The sequence below is a fragment of the Chinchilla lanigera genome, unplaced genomic scaffold (assembly GCF_000276665.1).
Source record: "Chinchilla lanigera isolate Chin_1 unplaced genomic scaffold, ChiLan1.0 scaffold00105, whole genome shotgun sequence".
Taxonomy (NCBI): domain Eukaryota; kingdom Metazoa; phylum Chordata; class Mammalia; order Rodentia; family Chinchillidae; genus Chinchilla; species Chinchilla lanigera.
This window is the reverse complement of record NW_004955506.1, coordinates 1,246,990-1,266,774: the sequence shown is the minus strand read 5'-3', so window position 1 is coordinate 1,266,774 and position 19,785 is coordinate 1,246,990. Positions and strand designations below refer to the sequence as shown.

Here is a 19,785-nt window from a genome sequence, read left to right as displayed (position 1 = left end):
CACCCCCCACCCCCGGCCGCAAAATAGCTAAAGCCAAAGAACAGGCCCACTTTGAACCCACCAGCACCCCCAAGTGGCTCAAAGGCCAAAGGGACCCAACATTCTTAAGTAGAGCTGGGGTTGGAAGCCAGGCCCTAGCACATGCTCAGCAAGTGCTATACCACTGGGCTCCATCCTCTTTTTTCGTTTGTTTAGAGTTTCTTTGTCTTTTTGAGACAGGGTCTTGCTCTGCAGTTCAGACTGGCCTTGAGCTCCCTTTGTAGCCCAGGCTGGCCTCTAACTCGCAACGATCCTCCTGCCTCAGCCTCCCGAGTACTGGGATAACAGGCATGCACCACCACACCAGGAACCCCATCCTCTTTTGAATGGTACAAAACCACCTAATTGTTACCTCCTTCACAGCCACCAGCAAAAGGCAGTCCTTGCACTGACAGGGCTGTTGCAAGTGGACTCACCAAAGGTGACAGAGACCAAGACCCTGTGGCCATTTGGAGGAGCCTAGTGGTGGGGCTGAGCTGCCAGACTTCCTGGCTTCCTTCTGTTCCTCCCTCCTCTAGGATCCTCTGCAGTAGGCAGTGGGAAGTAGCCTGGAGGCACCTGGGGCCCACTGTCTCCACAGGGAGAGTGGGACAGTTCCCTGTTCCTCCCACAGGGCTGGGAATCAAATAGCACATCCCACCAAGCTTTATTCAGTTGCAATGAGTTATACCAGCCACTGAGGTACAGCTTGGAGAACCAGAAGTCTGTGGAAGAGTGACGAGGCTGGCCGGGTAGGTGGGGCAAATTGAAATCTTCCTGGAGCCAGGCAAGGGTTGCTGGGATGTGCTGCAGGGCAGAGTGTGCCCACCTGGGGGCAGCTAGCCCCAGGACCACAGCTCCCAAGGCGGTCCCCTCTGTGCCCCCCATGAAAGCTGGGTGGATAGTCAGTACAGCCTCTGGCCAGGAGGGAAGGCATGCCCATCCAAGACAGGGAGGCTACAGCTGAAACCCAGTCAGCAGAAGCAGACAGAAACAGAATCCCCTGGGTCACAGGTGCCTTCTGCTCATTGTGCAGGCTGGACTGCTCCTGTGTGGTGAGAGCTAAGGACCTGCTACAGGACAGGCACCTTGTAGGCAGGAGGCCAGCCAGGGTGATGCTGTGGCTTCCTTTAGCATCATAGATGCTTAGATGTAGAAGCAGAGCAGAGTGGGTGCTGTAGTGCCCAGGTTCTCCAAGATAGTCCTGTGGGCTGGCAGTCTACTCATCCTCCCCGAAAGGATGTGCCTCCTGTTGTCTCATGGCCTCCAGGAAGGCTAGCTCCTTGGCTTCTTTCTTCTGGTTTCGTGCCTCGTACTCTAACCTGGGGGGCAGGGCAGGGGTGAGCTAGGCCAGGGAACCTGTGGTCACTGGCAGGTACACATGCCCCTCAACTGGACCACTCCAGGTGGGGGTACCTGTTCTTGATGATCCTCTGCACAATAAGATCTGTGGTGAGGTTGCTGCCGCTGTCAATCTGACGGAAGATGCCTCTTCTCTTGGGCTCCTAGGGGCCTCAAGAGGAGGGAGGAGATGAAGTCCCTCCTGACCATTAAGTCTGCCTTCTTGTGCTGCAGGGCCTTGCAGCAGCAAGAATGGCTGTGCCATTTCCCAGAAGAAAGTGAGGCTCAGGAGCCTGTCGGCCCTGACCCAAGGAAGGTCAGCGCAACCCACCTGGTAGGGATCAGACCCATCCCTGTCAGGTACAATCTCTGTCTTCCCGTGACACACCAGGTCCACCTGGGGAAGGAAAAGGGTTAGGAGCCTTCCCCAGAGAAGCTACCACCACTGATGCTGCCCAGGCAGGCCCCACCCAGTCCTTGTCCCAGGGCCTCCTGGAAGCCCATGGCAATACCTAATGTGCCCACCCCACCAGAAGCTCACCTTGAAGTGACCCAGAAGTTCTGCTGTGACTGCATATGGTGCCCCAATCACCACTTCTGACACGTACTGTGGGGACAATAAACAGAAGGGCTCACCTGGTCCCCACTTGCATCAAGCCTGCTTAGGGGACTTAGAGGGTGCTGGGGGTACAGCCCCAACACAGGGCCAAGGCTATAAGCCAACAAGGACAGGGTAACATGGCTAGCCCACAGCCACCGGATCCCTTCTGCTCCTCACTGTGGAAGGGGCCCCACTCACCCGGCAAGCCAGCACACTCAGCGTCCGCTCGTGTAGGTTCATGATGGGGTAGTTCTTCCCCTTGTATCGGTTGACTTCCTATGGCCAGAATGAGGTCGGCTCAGCTTGAGGACCTCAGGTGGACAAACTGCCCTCCCTCCCAGCTGTCCCTGGTGGAAAAAAATTGGGAAAGGTGGCCTCTTCACAGGAGAAACCCAGACACAAGTCCTTAAGCCTGGAAGAGAATCAGGCTCGGGCCCAGTGGGTCCCCTTTGCTTGCACAGGCCACCTGAGCCCACACTGACCCCAGGTTTCCCTTAAGGGCCTCTACAACTTGTCAGCACCCTGAGTGCTGGGAAGCCAGAGGGCGAGCAATGACCTGGTCAAAGTGTAGGCCAGCGATGACATAGGGCCTGTCTGCCAGCCTGTGCACCTTCTCCAGAAAGTCCACATGTCCGATGTCTATGCACAAGTTAAGAGGCAAGAACAGGCAGGGAGGGCAAGTATCTCTAACTCCTCACACCCACTGGTGTGTAGCTCACACCCACTGGTCCCGTCACCATCCTCCCTGCTGAGGGCTGTCCCTCTGCACCCAGCACAGCCCCAAAGCTTGAGGGGTCCACAGCCCCAACCCCACCCCTGATCCAGACATGGGTATGGCACAGCAGAGCCCAGCAGAGGATACGGAACAGGTCGAAGGCCCCAGCTACATAGATGACAGTCTCCCCCGGCTGGGGCTCCTTTCCAGAAGCAAACTGGATGATCTTCTGAGATGTCTGAAGGAACTGGGACACCCCTGTCCAGGGGTTCCGTCCCCCAGGGCACTGTCAGCCAAGAGAGGGAGGTGGTCAGCAGCAGAGGCCTAGCTACCAGCACAAACATGACTGGCCCTAGATCGGCACAGTGCCCCACCACCAAGAAAAGTCTAAGGCTGGTGGACACAGCCTTCTGCAGGACCTAGCACACCAAGGCCACCATCTGGTCACCTGGGAGGAGCCTTCTGAGGAAAGTGTATCCTCGGTAGGTGTTGGGTGAGGGGGCTACAAAGGGAGACAGGGCCAGGTCACTTGGTTAGAGGCCATCTGCATGGATTTCCAGCTGGCCAGGCCTGGTGGCCAGTGCCTGGTCAATGCTGGGAAGGGAGATAGGGAGGCTAACAGTGAAGCTGAGCTGACCTACCCCCAATGGGGAGACACTAGGGAGGTGGGTGCAAGAGACACCTGTGGCAGTAGGAATCACTCCACTCCCTGGCGGCCACTCACCTTGCCAAAGCTGTCTGCATACTCGCGGTACTCAGAGGACAGCTCCTATACACAGAGAAAGGGCACTGAGAGGCAGGGCAGGAAGACCCTGAGGGTAGATGGTGAGTGGAGCTCCTGCCTTGTCTTCAATGACCTCAACCCAGGAACCCAGGGACCCTACTGGGTCCCTTCAGACTCACCTGGCTGCTGTGATGAGCCTTGGTCACCAGTAGCATGCGGCCCACGAGATCTGTGGTAGACACACCCTGGGTACGCTTGCATTCTCTGTAGGGGCAGAGGCAGGGTTAGGGACTTTGCATCCTGGGTACACTAGCCAGGTTCCACCTGCAGCAGGCCCCACTTGAGGGATGCAACCCTTACCCTGCCCCGACACTGATGCCTCTTCCTCATACTTGGCTGCAAGGGAAAACCCAGACTAGGAGCAGGAGAAAGAGCACTGTGCTTTTTCCCTTAAAGAAAACCACAGGAGCAAGCAACATGAAGATCGCTAGACTCCTATGTCTGAAGTGCCTAGGAGTGGCAGGTCAGACTTGGGGGCTCTTCGTGCTCGAGTCCTGCTCCACTGTACATTCTCTGCCAAAGGAATTCCAGGCTGCAGTGCCCCAGGCAAGAGACACTGAAAACAGTGGGGTCTTTAAACTTAATTAAGAGCAGCTCCTTAGAGGCATCAGCTGTACTACAATGCTCAGTAGCTGCACCCTGACAGCCAGCAACCATGAAGAATGCTATTACATCTTTGCTATGCAGCTGGGCTGCCAGATCCAAACCCACAACAAGCACCTTCCTTGCCACAGCTGCCAGCCCTGGCCACAGGCCCAGATGCTCCTCTTGTAGGCTACTGCAGAGCAGCCATGCATGAGCTGGGAGGGAACCGCGTGCTCTGCTGAGTGGAGCTGCCTGGGGACTTACCTGTACCTCCCTGCCTGCTTTACTTCCTCGTAGGTATCACGGCCATCTACGGTCAGTGTGATGTCATCTAGGGGGTGATATGCAGATAAGAAATAAGGATTCTTAATCCATAGCCCTCCAGGGATCCAGGACCCCTGCCACCCCAGGCTGCTGCCCCTAGTGTTTGCGTGCTTATTTCTGGGTAGGGACCCAGAGCTTTTTCAGATCCCCACCATCTCCAGATGCCCCACCAGGAGGTCTGGGCCTGGGCCCAGACCTTGTCCCCAAGTCCCGCCCACTCACTGCCATGAACACAGAAGTCGCAGTTGTACTTGTCCAGTGTCTCCAACGTGGTGACATAGGGAGCTGCAGGTACCACCTCATCTACCCACTTGATGGCCTGTACCATCTTGTATCTTTCTTCCTGGGTAAACACCGGAGGCCCCTTGTGCTTGGCAATCTCCTCTAGGGCCAGAGAAAGACAAAGACAAACAACTGACCTCTAGCTAGCTTCTTCAGAAACTGCTTTCCTGTACTGACCAGATCTGTGACCACACAGATGGTCATGTGGTGGGCAGCCAGCCACTATCAATGGACCCTCAACCCACAGGCCAGGACCACATGCAAGTAGCTACTGCTTGTCCTTTGGCCAGCACAGATGCTCAGCCTCTACTGGGTAATCGGATGGCCCCTTGACTCAGGATAGGTGCCAGTCCCTCGAGGCCATGGGAGCTAGGTCAAGGCTGGAGGAGAACGGGCAGTACAGTCGGAGAAACTTAGTCCAGTAATACTACTGCAGATGGACTCTACCAGCCTATTCTTTATACACTGGGGCATCCTCAGCTGGGGCCAGGCTGAGCCTAGTTTGCCAACCTCTCAGTCATAGCATGTTCCAGGAGGGGATGCCTGGGCCTTCCTGCCCCCCTGCCCCTAGTCCTGCAGGCTTTTCTCAACTGGGGTGGCCCCAGGTGGACTATGGGGTGATGGATGGGCACAGCAGCCCACACCTTACCGTCAGTGTGCACACCCACAATGAGGTAGTCGCCCATAGCCCGTGCCTGGCGCAGTTGGTTGGAGTGGCCATAATGCACCATGTCATAGCTGTGGGAACACACAGAACAGACAAGAGCTGTAGCGAGAGGGGTAGGGACTAGGAGACCCTGTGATAGGGTGCGGCTTTGCTCATTTAGGACTACTTTTAGAAGTCCTCAGAGAATCCAACGCTTGGGACTGCTCCCATGACCCAGCCCATCCTGGCCTTTCAGAGGGGAGGTAGGTACTTACCTGCCCTCAGCCCCAGATCTTTGGCCTGAGAGCAGGCTGCTGGCAGTGCCGGCATGCAGGGACAAGGCCTAATGAGGTCCCCAGGGCTGGCAAGATGCCCAGATCAATTCACCCACTGGGAGCTGCACAGCCATTTCCAATGTCTTAGATCCTCTTTGTCCTTGTCCCTCCTATCACCAAATACAAAATGCTCTCACCAGTCACTTTAAAATAAACCAACATTGGCCAGACATGGTGGCACATGCCTGTAATCCCAGCACTTGGGAGGCTGAGGCAGGAGGATTGTTGCAAGTTGAGGCTAGCCTGGGCTACAAAGTGAGTTCAAGACCAACCTGAACTGCATAGCAAGACCTTGTCTTTAAAAAAAAAAAGACCAATAAATAAATAAATAAATAAATAAACCAACATTAACTCTGACACAAGTGAGCTGTCCAGTCCCTGGGGCCAACATAAAGCAAAAAAACCTAATCAAAAAACAAGGGCCTGAGAATCACTGGCTTTGAAAATCTCATTTTCATCCCCCATGGCCTGGCTTAGCTTTCTGGGTGTATAACTGTTTCTGTTGCCTGGTTCTACAGCTCTTGCCCTCAAATCCAGGTCAGGCCATGAGCACTTTTCATGGATGTTCTTGTGTGGGCCGGTAACAGGAAGAACACTTCTCTGTGGGTCAGTCCTGTGCTCTGCTCCAGCCCCTTTCACTCCACCACAGTGCCAGGGGCCTGTTATGGTTTGTGTCTAGATGTCCCCCAAAACCTCATGGGGTCATAGGGTTTTTTCAGAGGTGGCTGAATCCAGAGTATGTGATCGGTTAGTAGTGCAATGCTGGGATTAAGGGTGGGTGATTGCTGGATCAGTCCACTGATTAGATTGGCACCGCCCAAATCCCCAGGCAGACTGGATACAATATAAGGGACAGAAAGAGGTTTATCTTGCTCTCTCCTTGCTTTTGCTGTCTCCCGCCAACATAAACAGTTAACCCTCTTTCATGTGCCACCCTGCCTCAGAGGCAGCCGACTGTGGCCTGAAACCTCTACAAACTGAGCTAAATAAACTTTTCCTCCCTTAACCTTGGGCGTCTGGAATTTTGTCTTAGCAAAAAAAAAGTTAACTAAGTCAGGGCCCCAGGGCATACAGCTCAGCAGCACAAGCGCCTGCCTGGTAACTGCAAGGTCCTGAGTTCCATTCCTGATACAAAAAAAAAAAAAAAAAAAAAATCACAACTAAGACAGGGCCCCAGCAGACAAGAGTGAAGTGCGGCCAACCTATGTGCCTGCTGAACAGGCTGGGTCAGAGGGAAACACAGGGAAAGTCCAGGTACTGTGGCCCCCAGTCAAGGCCAAGGTCAGAGTCCGATGACACGAAGCCACCATATTCCTATTTCCAAGGCGACTCAGATGCAAAAAAGTGCAAAGTCCTGCCTCCTCTCCTCCAAGCCCCTATGGGCTGAACAGTTCTGTTCCTTACTCGCTTTTGTCAGTTACCGTTCCAGAAAGAATTAAGGGCAGCAAGTTACTAGAAGAGCTCACCTTTCTTTCGGCTTGTTGACAACCCTCAACTTTTCTGACAGCAAGGAATGCCCTCACTCAACTTGCCAGAGAAGCCTACCGAACCCCAGCCCTGCCGAGGCCCGGCGGCCTGTGCATCCCACCACCCCGGAGACCCCCTGCTGTCCGCACACAGGAAGCACCTCGCCCTTCTCGAAGGGCACTGCGGGTAGCTCCAGCAACTGCATGCTTAACTCCCGCGGAGCGACCAGAAGACTAGCTGGACTCGTGCGGCCCAGAGCCCCAAGCCCCGAGCCCCGGAAGGTCCCGGGCCCGTGGGCACCGCTGCGGCCGCGGGGTTGCTGTTGCGTCTGTGCGAGCCTTGGAGCCAGCTCCCTCGTGGTTCCGCCAGGGTCGACCAAGGCACTGGGTCGGGCCCAGGACAACGGCCGGCACGTTACCCTGGGAGGAGGCCGCCTGCTGCCCGCTGCCTGCTGCCCGCCCGCGGTCCCGCTCACCAGCCATCGCACCACACGCGCACGGCGCTCCTGCCCGCTGGATCCAGCCGCCCGGCGCCTTCCGCGGTCCCATGCCCGTTCCGGATCATAGTCCCACAGTAGCTGCGCGGTACGGAGCTCCGGAAACTCTGAGCACCGCGGCCCCGCCCGGCTCTGGAGCCCGCACGAACCGTCACGCGGGCCTCACCCGCCGCGCGCGGCCAATGGTGTGCGCCGCCCGCCCTGAGTTTCGCCTCGCCCACCATGGCCCCCAGCGCCCGGCCAATGACACACCCGGCCTGCCCAAAAGCCACACCCCCCCAGCCCGCAGCCAATGCAGAGTGCCGCCAGCCCACTCCCCCCCCCGCCCCCGCAGGGCTCCGCCTCCACCTTGCAATTGGTGGTCAGGTAGGGCAAGAAAGAGCCGTGAGGATGCCTCCCGCCGCGCCCTGGGGACCCCAGGTGCGCAGAACAGCAGCCCCTTAAGACAGGAGGACAGTGCAGATATTTAATAAGGAAGGAAGTCTGCTTGGAGCACAGTCTCAGAATCGCTGCTCTGCTGTACACCCAACACAGAGAAAGGTTTCTATAAAGTTAACACATTTAGTAAGAAGTAGAAATAAAGGAGGCCCTGAGTAGCTGGGTGAGTGAGGTAAGGCAGCTGTGGGCTCCTCTGCCAGCCAGGCCCAGAACCTGAGCTCTGTTCTCACAGAAAGGCCCGTTGCCAGCCCCTTAGTATAGAGAAGGTGCCCTCCGGGATCAAGCCCACATTGGGGGGACCACAGCAGTGCAAGGGGGCTTCCCATGGGGCAAATGGCTAAAAATGTCAGGGTGAAATGTCACCCAGAAGTTCACACTAGGCTTCCGGAGACAAGCTGGCCTTCGCAGTGACACTTGCCCCTGAATGGAAGTTCCAGCCGTTTTCAAAGTGCCAATTGTTGTTCTTTGTCAACACCAAGTTATGTCACTTTCTTCCTCTTTGCACGTTTGGCACAGCCCCTGCCATACCAGCCCCCTAGGATGGTGGCTGAGCTAATAGGGGTACTGCGGTCCTCAGGCAGGGCCTCCTCTCTGTTTCTGCATAGTGACTTGCGAGTGTGGCTGCCTTCTTCACCAGTACGAAGGGGAGTGGCCATGGAGAAGATGGGGTCCTGCCACCTACCAAAAAAGGAAAGCGGCATCAGGCAGACCTCAAGACACCCAGTCATAACCCGCCCCCTCAAGGGGAAAGCTGTCTGAGGAGGTCACCTGCCCTCCTGACCCTTCCCTCCCTGTGTCTTAGTTGTGGCTGTTACCAAGCTACAGAAGAGCTGCAGGAGAGGTAACCTCCTTGGGTGGCAACTCACAGGCCAGTACCAGCCCTTGCTGGCCTTCTCAGAACTCAGTGCCTCATCCACAGTGCAGGCATAGATAGGGCAGGGTGGCCGCAGTCCAGGCCACCTCTGTCTCCAGGGGTGAATCACTAGCAACCCTGGGCCCCACCTTTCACTCATATGGCCAGGGGCAGACAGACCAGACCCTCTTCCCACTTCCCAGACTGCTCGATGGAGGGAGGGAAAGCCAGCTGACTAGGGAGGTGTGGCCTACAGACTATACTGTGAAGGAGTCATGTGTCTGAGATGTAGAACCACAGATTATAAACATAAGATACAGATATGCACTGATAAAGAAAATGAACTAAGTTAATGTAAAAAAAAAAAAAATACAGGACACGATAGGCCCACATCACAGAACACCACAAACATAACATACAAGAATTGCCAGGCCCAGAGGTGAAGGGATCCTTAATTTCTTGAACCCTTTGATTAAAAGAAGTTACTGATTTCCCCTATAAGACCCTGAAAATTCACAGAGAAAGAAAGTGTAAACTTTTTACTCAATACATACACCAAGTCTAAATTATCACAAATTCTGAATTAAGACATTTTGTTTATGCTTCCCCCAAATATGCCAACTCCCAAAACCAAGGACACTGAGAGTCTGTCTGACCAGAGTTGCCAAGTTCTCATTCCTTCAAGGTCTCTTTCCATCCAGGTTTGTCTGACAGGCCAACAAGAATGTCGTGTTAGCAACATACTGGCCATCCCCTCTCCCTGCAGGGCTTCTGGGCATCACAGCCAGGCAGAAGTGTGTGTGTGTGTGTGTGTGTGTGTGTGTGTGTGTGTGCGCAATCTTGCCTCAGCCAGCCATGGGGGCCAGTCCCCTTGGCTGCCACCATGCTTCAGTCATACCTCAGCACTCACAACATCTCAGAGCTTCCTCCAACTCCGCTCACAGGAGCAGACAGACACGGCCCACCACATGGAAGGGCAGGGATGTGGCAGTTACGTGGCTACATCTACTCACCTATTGTAGAGGGGGATCTCTAAGCCCAGTTCATCCATGAGGAGCTGCATGACATCATCACACTTCCCGTGAAGCTTCAGGGCAGCCCAGTCGTCCTTTGGAGTCCACTGATGACAGGAAAGGTTAGTGAGGCCAAACCCTAGTCCTTACCAGAGGCCTGTCAGCCTTGAGTCACTGGCTCAGTGGGCACTTTTTACAGGCCCACTTGGGCCTGTACTATACCTCCAAGGTTCATGAATGTGTCACATCCCTCTGAGTCTTCTGATCTAAGGCCCAGGTCTAACGGCACAGATATTAGCATCCAAGTTACCTGCAAGTTCACAATGTAGAGCTTGGGCCGCCGACTGGGAGGCTTGGTCATGCACCAGAGACATGGATACTTCTTTAGAACCTGGAGAATGGATGGACAGACACAGCACACGAAGAGAACAAGGCTGGAGAAATGAACAAATGCCAATGGATGGGTTTGGGCAGGTAGGGGTGTTAACAATCTTACTTCCCAGGAGCTCATGTTGTCATCGGCGCGTACCTTCAAGCTGGACCCTAAACACAGGATCGTGTCTGCTTTGCTGGCAGCCTCCGTTGCCGCCTCCCAGTTCAGAGGCTGCCCCAACGTTCCCCTCTCCCCAAAGTGCACAATGGTGTCTCTGAGCTGAGACCCGCACTTGTGGCAGGTCCGGCCTGTCTGGTGTCGGTGGAGAGCGGTGCGTTCTGTCACATCAAACACACGCACGTACTCCCTGTTGGGGATGCAGGAGGTGCAGACCTAAGGACAAGAGGGCACAGTGAGTGGGACTCACTTGCTGCCCAGGCCCTTTGTCCCCTCAGGACTGCTCACTTCAATGTACATGTTCCCATGGAGCTCCGAGATGGCTGTGCGAGGCAGCCCACTTCGTAGGTGGAGCCCATCACAGTTCTGAGACACAACGTGTTGCACCTGGAAGGCAGACGAGATAGCAGTCAGAAAGAGGGTGGCCAAGAGCTCCCAAGACCAAGGATCACCATAACCCCACAAAAGGCCTTATGAAGTAAAGCACATGGCAGGTGTATCCTCTGGGAAGTAGGAGAGTCCTGTGGTGGGGAGGTGGGCACCATGTTCTTCTCCTGAGCGACCAGGACAACAAATATCTATACTGTCCCTACCAGGTTGGGGAGCAGCTATGTACTTAGGTGAGGGCAGAAATGGCCACTCCGCCCCAGAATCATGCCCTTTTGGGTCATTCCATTTCAGGTTGCCCAGGGTCCAGGCAGGTTTTCTCTTCCCCACGAAGGTCTCTGGAGGTTTCTGAGAAACCTCCCTGTGGTTAGGGCCATTTCCAAGGCCCTAAGAGAAACTGGAGACTGACTCAGAAGAAAAGGGCTCAGCACAGGGGCTGCCCTTTCTTCTTGGAGAAGCACAGTAGAATCAAACAGGAGTCTGACCCACTGTGGATTGGTCACTCTACAGAGAGCTGAAAAGCACCAAGGTGGGGTTCTGGGTCCCAGGCCTGGCAGATATGACAGCCATAGTGTTCTTACCAGCTTTTGCTCATGCAAATGCATGATGCTCATGTGGGTGAGAGTGGGCTCAGCCTCACTCAGGTCAGCAGCACTGCTGGGCAAAAGGGAAAGAGCAGGCAAAAGTGAGAGAGCAGCTAGTTGGGCCCACATGGCCAGTTCCACCATGCAGGAAGGTTGCTGGGCTGCTCACCTCACACTTCTCCCTTTCTGAAGCAGCGTCCACACTCCATTCGGGCCCCGGTAATCTGGGATAGAGGCTGCCTGTATATTCAGAAAAAGGATAGCCCAGTCAAAGGGCATCTCTGTAGGGACGGGCAAAATTCCCTAAAATGGGACATGTCATATTTCAGGCTGGCCCACAGCTGACCTGCCTGGACCCAAAATGGAGTGTGCCCTGATACAGCTCCTTCTTTCTACCTAATACTCCCTCCTACATGGCACAGATCACCCTTCCGGGTGCCATGGAGCCCTGATACCCCCTTGCCCAGCCTCTCTAGCACAGAGTACAAACCTGGGCTCTGTAGCCACATTTGTTCTCTACACTGGAGGACTGGTCAAGTTCACCTGTGTGCACATGGTGGGGCTCAGTGCTCAAGAAATGTTGAGCCAGTGTCAAGCCCCTGGGTAGGAGCACTCCTCCCTCCAAATTTTTATATATATATATTTTTTTCTTTTTGGTACCGGGAATTGAACTCAGGACCTTGCGCTTGCCAGGCAGGTGCTTATGCTGCTGAGCTATATCCCTAGCCCTCCAAATTCTTATATTATGAAGCTCTACAGTTCCAATTACACCTCAACACAGATACAACAGCTTCTCTAGATGAGGTAAACATTATCTAATTTACCAAGTTTCTAATCCAGTGAAACAAACTGATACCCAAGAAAAGGAAGCAGAAATAGTGTTCAGGATGCAAGAATTCTGCTTTCTCTTCTGGCTCCTCACTGTTGCTTAAACTCAGAAAAATACCCATTCTAGCCAGGTGTGGTGGTGCACACCTGTAATCCCAGCACTTGGGAGGCTGACGCAGGAGGATCATTGCAAGTTTGAGACCAGCCTGGGCTACAAAGTGAGCCCAAGGCCAGCCTGAACTGCATAGCAAGACCCTGTTTCAAAGAGACAAAAAAAAAGAAAAGAAAAATACCTATCCTGACCAGTGATTTGACTATCATACTCAAGAACCTCAAACAGTAAAGCTCCAATCAAACTGATATTTGGTATTTGTTGCTGCAAACTTTGTAAAAGGTCACATTACTGTTGTTAAACAATCACGTGACTGGATTTTACATGTAGCTGTGTACAGGGTGCAGAGATGCTGCAGCCCCGGGTACTTGTGAGTTAGAACAGTGAATGCACCTTACACATTCTTGCTACTGGGCCTCTGCTGTTATGTTTGGAGTGCCTCACACCCACCTTCACCTATAAATCTTACAGCTTTGAGGCCCTGACTCAATGCCACCTCCATCAGCAAGCTCACAGGAAAGGGCTTCCCAGCTTTTAATACAGAGTATCTATCATTTCCATCTTTGCTTTTGGTTTTCTTTGAGATAGGGTTTTTTATGTGGTGCAGGCTGGCCTTGAACTTGAGATCTCCTCATTTTAACCTCTGAAACAGCTGGGATTACAGGCATGAGTCATCATGCCCACTTTTCAGACTATATCTGGATTTGTGTGATAGTATCTCAAAGTTATCTTTGTATTACGCTTATTTTGTGTGATTACTTTCATCTAAGAGCCTTTTTTTTTAAAAGTACTAGGGATTGAACCCAGGACCTCATTCATGCCCTCCCCAGACTTTTTTTTTTTTTTTTTTTTTTTTGAGACAAGCTCTTACTAAGTTGCCCAGACTGGCCTCCACCTTTTGATCTTCCTGCTTCAGTCTCTCAAGTAGCTGGGATTACAAGTACACCATGCTCAGCTACCTAAGGGCTTCTTTCTTGAGAGCAGAAATCACTTAGTGTTTACCTCTGTTGGGCCTACACCTGCCTAACACTCCATATTCACTTGTTAGATCACATGAATGATGTACCCATCACACTTTCAAAGCTAATCATGTCCCATAGACCCAGGATAGCTTAAGAGAAAAATTTAGACCATTCTCTTCTTTACCAGGTATATTCTAATTCTGTCTTGCTTTCTACTTACCTTCCTTCAACGTAGGGAAAAGCCCAGTAAGTGAAGAATCAGGAAATGAAAATACTGAAGGTTAGCTCTGTCCATATAACCTGGTTAATCAACTGTCCTCAACTTTAAGAGAGGAGGTGCCAGTAGGCAATTACTAGTTTCCATCTCTGTTCCTTGTCTTTAACTGACTGACACATATAGGTCATGCGTTTTTAATCTTTGCCTTAGTTTTTAGTTTTTTTGCGTATCTTTGAGGAAGGAAGACACCCTCGAGTTGCTTTATTTATTCATTCATTTATTTATTTTTTGAGTTCCTTTAAAGATGAGCGAGTCTAGTACTGGCTTCTGTCCCAGGTCAGTCTCCCAGAAGAGGGCGCCCCACATCCACCTGGCCTGGCCCGCTGGCCCGATCTGCCTGTCCCTCCCTACCGCCCGTCCCTCCCTACCTACCGTACTGATGCCGGCGCCTGTGTAGACCACCAAGTATTTGGCGTTCCGTATGGCGCTGGCCAGCTCCCGGACCTTTCTCCGCAGCTCCTCGGGGTCATCGCACACCTGCCAGGAGCCGGGGATGGTCATCCTGTCTCCCCTTCCCTCCACCCCTCCAGAGCGGCCGCACAGAACTTACCTCTTCCTGCCGCCGCTTCAGGCCCTCACGCCGCCGGCTCCGGCCCTGCAGTTCCCTCACCAGATCCTCACTCTCTGCCAGCAGCCGGCCCTCCTCAGCGCTGCGCTCCGCAGCCGCTTTTCTCAGGATGCGCGACACCTGCAGGGGGGCGGGCAGGCAGTGAGCGACGGTGTGGGCATGAGTGGACATGAGGCTGGCGGCGGCCTACCTGGCGAAGACGCTCCCGCTGCTGTTCCTCTCGCAGCCTCCGGACTCGCTCCGCTGCCTTGCGCTCAGAGCGGCTCAGACCACCGGCTGCCATCACTCCTGAACCGCGCTTCCGACTTCCGCCTCGGCCGGCAGGCACACAGCAGCATGTACGCATGCGCACGTCAGGTCCACCCCGCCCCTTCCTACACCTCGCCCGCTACTTCCGGCGCTTCACCGCGCGCACCGCGCCGCTCCAAAGAAGCACTCGCAGATGTTTAAAAGGCGTTTATTGATCATATACAAAATAAAGAAAACCTTATATATCACAAACATACACTATATACAGCAATAAATACCCGGGGGGGGCCCAGACCGAGCGCCACCCCTCCTGGACAATAATTTAGCAATAAATACTGCACAGGGCACAGGTGGGGCAGCAAGGTGGCTGCCCGCCGAGGCCAGGCCCTTGACCACCCCACACTGGTGCAGGGTCCCAGGCCTCACCCCTCACAGCCAGAGCCCACCACGCCTCACCCAGATCTTCAAGGATCCTCCACCCCACCCCAGCAGATCCTTGGCTTCCTTGGCTCAGCCCTCAGCTGAACTCTGCTTGGACACACCTCAACAGAAAAAGAGACCAACAGAGTGGGACAGGATAGCCCTTGTCCTGTTGCCCTAAGTTGCCAGGAGAAGGCTTTCTGTACCCACTCCCGTTTGGTTAAAGGCTTCAGGGACTAGCAAATGGAGGGAACAGGAGGAAGAGCAGGGCTGGGACATGAGGCTGCTGGTGGGGTTCAGAGCCTAACTAGGGTCACCAAAAACAGGGAGGTCTCACAGCTCACTGGAACATTTATGCTCCATCTCGGACTGGAGGCACACCCGTATCAACGTGGCTGTTCCAGGGGTGCGGTAGAATTGTATGTGGCTGGCCCAGCAGGTACAGTACACGCCCCGGTCATGCAAGCCATGGGAAGTACGGGCACACCCTTGCCTCTGTGTGCCACGGATTATGTCCTCTGCTCTCCACAGCAGCTCCAAAACCAAACACCCAACAGGAAAGCAAAAACATGCCAAGAATTATCCAGTGGCTTCTAGGGGAAAAAGTCGTTAATGTGTTGGTTCCTTTCACCAAACCACAGCCTAAAAAAGTAACTCACAAGATCCCAGAGCGGAAATGGTGCAGCAGGCTGTGGCTCAGGCTTCCCAGCTGTGGAGGGGAGCTTTAGCCAAGTGGCCACTCCAGAGAGGAAGGCAGCAGGGATGTAGCCTGCTATAGCCTATCAAAGCGGTAAGCCCAGGCACTGACCACAGAGGCTACTGCTGACAGGTGAGCACATAGACCTCAATAGTAGACCAAGGGCAGCCTACAAGGAGGCCTGGTGCCAGCAGAAAACCCTGCACACAACACAGAGTAGCCACAGAGCACCTGAACTAATGGCAGCGCCACCCTGGAACAGCAGGCAGGGACCACAGGGAGGGTGCCCTGGGGCCATACTCTTTGGCAAGAGCTGACCTGTTCACCCTGGGTTTCTCCTCTGAAATCTGTACATTTCAAGAGAGGAGGATAAAGGGCAAAAAGTCAAGGTGGGAGGGAAGACGCACATTATGATTTACTTAGCGGACTTGTTTGGGAGACCTGGTCTTGGCCAAAGCCCTCAATTCGCTGTGTCAGAAAAGCTGAAAGATAAAAGTAGACCACAATATCCTCACAGCAGGAAAATGGAATTAACAGGGACCAGAAAGACAGGTAACAGATGTGGACAGAGGATCTACTGTCAGTAAATCAAGATGGTAGCAAAGGGATGAAGTGGCCCCGCAAGCTTAGCTTGACTAGAAGCCAGTATACTCCCCAACCCAAGGAACAGCTGCCCTAAAAACCATGAAAGGAAGCACCGCCTTACCAACTAGAGAAGGTTCTGTAAACTTAACCAAGACCCGCACCTTCTGTCAACACGCACCCAGCCCCAGCCTCCTCTCTGTCACTAGCATACTCCCTATACGTGCTGGTCGGCACCTGGAGGGCACATTCACTGAGGAACCACCACCCAGCCAGGTCCAAAGGTGCGTGCCCCCACCCGCTTCTTTAGGGATAAGCATGATCCATTCCGACTCTCTACTGCTACATAGCCAACACTAGCAACTCACATCTGGACTCCAGTTAGATAACCCCATGGAGGGAAGGGATGATGCCAACAGACAAAATGTCCCTTTGCAGTGGCCTCAGACACCAATAGTAGAATCTGATCACTTTGAGCAAAAGGAGACTGTCAAGGCACCAGGGCCAGTAGATGCTCAGCCCCTATCACAAGATAAGTAGGTCAAACTCAGTAAAAATTCTGCTGTCCATGAGGTAAAGCCCAGTCAGGCCATACTCTTCTCTCTCACCAGCCCATATTTCTGTGCTTTTCAGGTTCCAGGGTCCCCGGAGAAAAGCCAGCAACTTTGTCAAGAGCCCAAGGCCCAGGTTGCTAGAGATCAGGCTGTAGCCTCTTTCAGGTGGGCACATGAACACCCACCTAGGCCACACACCCATGAGGAACTTCCTGTGCCAACCTGGAAGGAAGGTGGGAATCTTCACCAGGAAGCTGGAATGAGGAGGTGGGCTCAGATTCCAAAGGAAGCACCTCCAAGTTGAGCAGCAGGTCCCTGGAAGACAGACTCCAAAGGAGGTGGAAGGAGGTCCCAGAGCAGAGAAGAAACAGCTCTGGAGTCAGAGCCCGTGTCTGGGACTGGTGAAGCCACCCAGGACCTCACAGTGAGGCAGGGGAGGATGGGGCTGCCCTTAATGGGGCCCCTGACCAATCTGCATGGGAAGCAACACCCCATATAGCATGGAAACAGTTTAGGATAAATGAATGGTGGGATTCAAAACCCACAAGATGGGCCCTAGAGGTCCTGCCTGTGGCTCTTCATGAAGCCTATATGAACATGAACATAGCCAAGGCAGAAGGAAGACAGCCAGGGACAGCTTAGCCATGACCTTGTGGGTACCCACAGTGAATCTTGGTCCCTGCATCACCACCACCCAGGGCCAAAGGTGGTGGATGTAGAAGCAGTGCAGGGACCCCAAATGGGCCCTCAGTTTCACCATACCCTACCACAGGATCAGCCCAAGCTCCAGACACACAGGAAACCAAAGCTCAGCAGGGGTAGGAGTGGCAGACGAGCTGGGAAAGGGGCAGGTGCTGAAAGCAGAAGCTGGGCTCCTGGGCACAGACCCCTCCATATACTCTGATGGAGCTGGTGCTGCCTAAGACCCAGCCCAGTTCAGGTCTGGCAAGCCAGTAGCAGAAGAAATACAACCAAATCCAAAAAACAAACACAGGAGAACGCACAAGAAGGGACAGCCACAGGTCAAAGGTCACCAGAAGCACCAGCACTTTACGGCTGCACAAAACCTCACCAGGCACAGACAACACCACGGCACCACCACGGCACCGGCAAGAGACGGAAGCAGGAAGGGCAGAAGAGTAAGTCACTTTCGGTACAATTGCAAAAGATATCAAAGAGGGTGCCTCCGGTTGGCTCGCGGCTTGGCTTTTTTTTTTTTTTTTTTTTTTTTGTCTTTTTTTTAAACTAAGTTTTATAAATAATGTCTGATAACTCTGTGTATATAAAAACTAAACTCCAACAGCCACAAAGAGTTGTCCGTAAGTTTACAAGAAAGGGATTTTTTTCTTTTTTTAAACTAGCAAAGTTTCTATCATACTTTCTTCCCTTTTCCATTTATATGGTCAAATGTTGTTTTTTTTTAAAAGACAATTTTATAAATACTCTGCAGCTCTTTTTTCTCTTTAGCTCTTAAACATATAATTTAATAACTTCGTAAAAGGAACTTTTCTTTTAAATAAAGGGCTATATAACCACACAAACAGGTCATGTAAACAGTGACATAGGACCCATCGCAGGACACACTGACACACCCTCCACACATACAACCAGTGATTTGGTCTTGTTCAGTGCACCACATCAGGCCCAAGCGCTGTAGCCCCTACCCCAGCGCCTACGGAGCCCAGGCTGGTGGCTCACCTGTCCTGGGCCCTTGAAGGCATCCCACTTCTCAGAGTAGAGCCCATCTCTTCCTGCTGGACTGAGCTGAGCTGCCCAGCTGGGTGTGAAGAGAGAACCCCTTGAGTCCCATCCCAGCCCAGCAGCCTGTGGGGCCTGCAGGGATGCAGGAGAGGAGGGCAGACCTGAGGCCCAGTGCACTTGCTCACTTGCTCTCGGTCTCTCCCTCATCCATTCCCACAGTGCCCACTCTGGACTCCTAGCCCACATGGCCTTGGTACAAAGGGGGTTGGCACAACCCAACATCACTGCCAAACTGACCAATCCCAACGTACAAAACACACGCACGACAACGATGAGATCAAAGGGGCTCAGCCCGGCCCCTCTAGGGTGCAGGTTGTGCTTTGTAGGGAAGGGAGGACGGGGGAGAGGAGAAGAGGAAGAAAAAAGAGGAAGAGGGACAGGGCTGCCAACTTTGCCATGCGCCTAGTGGCCCCTCCAAGAACCGCCCAGCAATCGCACATATCCCTAAGACCGGGCGTCCGTCTTGGACTTTACTATTGTGATGACGCTGGTGGCAGCCACCTTGCCAGGGACCAAGGGCCCCAGGCCGGCAGCAAGGGGGCCCCGAGCTGGGGCCACAGGGCTTCGGGCCACGGTCCTGGCAAAGTTCTGCAGGGCCTCATACTTGGAACGCAGGGCATCAAGCTCCAGCTTCATGCTGGCATTCTCAGAGGCTAGCTTCTCCACCTCCTGCTGCAGCTCTGCCTTCTGCTTCTCCAGCTCCTCCTTCTGGGTCACCCGTTTGACACGGCAGCTGGCTGCATACCCACGGTTCTTGAGAGTGCGCCGGCGCTGCTTCAGCTGGATGATCTCCTCCTTGGACAGGCCCCGCAGGTGCTGATTTAGCTCGCGCACTGACATGGTCACCAGCTCCTCATCCGTCAGGCTGGTGCCATTCTCACCAGGCTCCCGCTTCACCTGGGGTGGCATAATGCACAGGGTGATGGCAGAGCTGGGGCACCCATCCCCACACTGTCCTAGCCCCAGCTTCCCCATCCCTGCCCGCTCACCTTCAAGGCCTTGTTTCCTTTATTGGGGGTCGTCATAACCCGGGGGCACAGTGAGCAGGCACTCTGCAAGACACAGAGCAGTAGTCAGGACCTAGCAATCACCCCAGCCCTGCCCTTCCCAGTCACATGGGGACCTCCACACTCCTTCTCACCTCGCCAGGGACCCTGCTGTCCAGGTGCCCAACCCCAGAGCCTCGACCATCGGCTGCCCATGCCCCCGATACCTGATGAGGACAGCCTGTGGGCCTTGCCTCTCCTCTGGGCTCCTCCACAGCCCTGCCCCTAGACAGCAAGGTAGGAGGTCAGGGAAATATGATGGGGGAAGGGGAACTGAAGGCTTCAACAGAGGCAGGGGCTAGACAAAAGG

At 53.8% G+C, this 19,785-nt stretch overlaps 3 protein-coding genes across 10 annotated transcripts; all 3 read right to left on the bottom strand.

The window, feature by feature from the left end:
* Window positions 1-666: 666 nt before the first annotated feature.
* Window positions 667-7,782, bottom strand: Pcyt2 (phosphate cytidylyltransferase 2, ethanolamine). Of its 2 annotated transcripts, none has more exons than XM_013506061.1 (13): window positions 7,586-7,782; window positions 5,300-5,388; window positions 4,591-4,752; window positions 4,309-4,375; window positions 3,579-3,663; window positions 3,400-3,444; window positions 2,823-2,961; window positions 2,517-2,599; window positions 2,159-2,236; window positions 1,901-1,966; window positions 1,691-1,756; window positions 1,435-1,523; window positions 667-1,340 (listed from the first exon to the last, which is right to left on the bottom strand). In XM_013506061.1, exons 1-13 carry the CDS (start codon window positions 7,660-7,662, stop codon window positions 1,238-1,240), a joined length of 1,149 nt encoding a protein of 382 aa, XP_013361515.1. In that variant the 5' UTR covers window positions 7,663-7,782; the 3' UTR covers window positions 667-1,237. The 2 variants fall into 2 exon arrangements, with proteins under 2 accessions (XP_013361515.1, XP_005407304.2); XM_005407247.2 differs by having other exon boundaries at window positions 7,574-7,780.
* Window positions 7,783-8,046: 264 nt separating this feature from the next.
* Window positions 8,047-14,504, bottom strand: Sirt7 (sirtuin 7). Of its 7 annotated transcripts, none has more exons than XM_005407238.2 (10): window positions 14,357-14,502; window positions 14,149-14,286; window positions 13,971-14,075; window positions 11,589-11,659; window positions 11,417-11,492; window positions 10,737-10,835; window positions 10,395-10,664; window positions 10,209-10,289; window positions 9,899-10,005; window positions 8,047-8,710 (listed from the first exon to the last, which is right to left on the bottom strand). In XM_005407238.2, the coding sequence occupies exons 1-10, from the start codon at window positions 14,447-14,449 to the stop codon at window positions 8,512-8,514; spliced, it is 1,239 nt and encodes a 412-aa protein (XP_005407295.2). In that variant the 5' UTR covers window positions 14,450-14,502; the 3' UTR covers window positions 8,047-8,511. The 7 variants fall into 7 exon arrangements, with proteins under 7 accessions (XP_005407295.2, XP_005407296.2, XP_005407297.2 ...); XM_005407239.2 differs by having other exon boundaries at window positions 10,428-10,664; window positions 14,357-14,501; XM_005407240.2 differs by having other exon boundaries at window positions 10,428-10,664; window positions 11,417-11,489; window positions 14,357-14,501.
* A 103-nt stretch (window positions 14,505-14,607) lies between these two features.
* Mafg (v-maf avian musculoaponeurotic fibrosarcoma oncogene homolog G) lies at window positions 14,608-19,481 on the bottom strand (the record flags this gene model as incomplete). The annotated part of the gene is given in 2 exon segments (XM_005407241.2): window positions 14,608-19,326; window positions 19,419-19,481. Coding segments are annotated over 2 exon segments (516 nt in total), but the record flags the coding sequence as incomplete, so codon positions are not given.
* Between the last annotated feature and the right edge of the window lie 304 nt (window positions 19,482-19,785).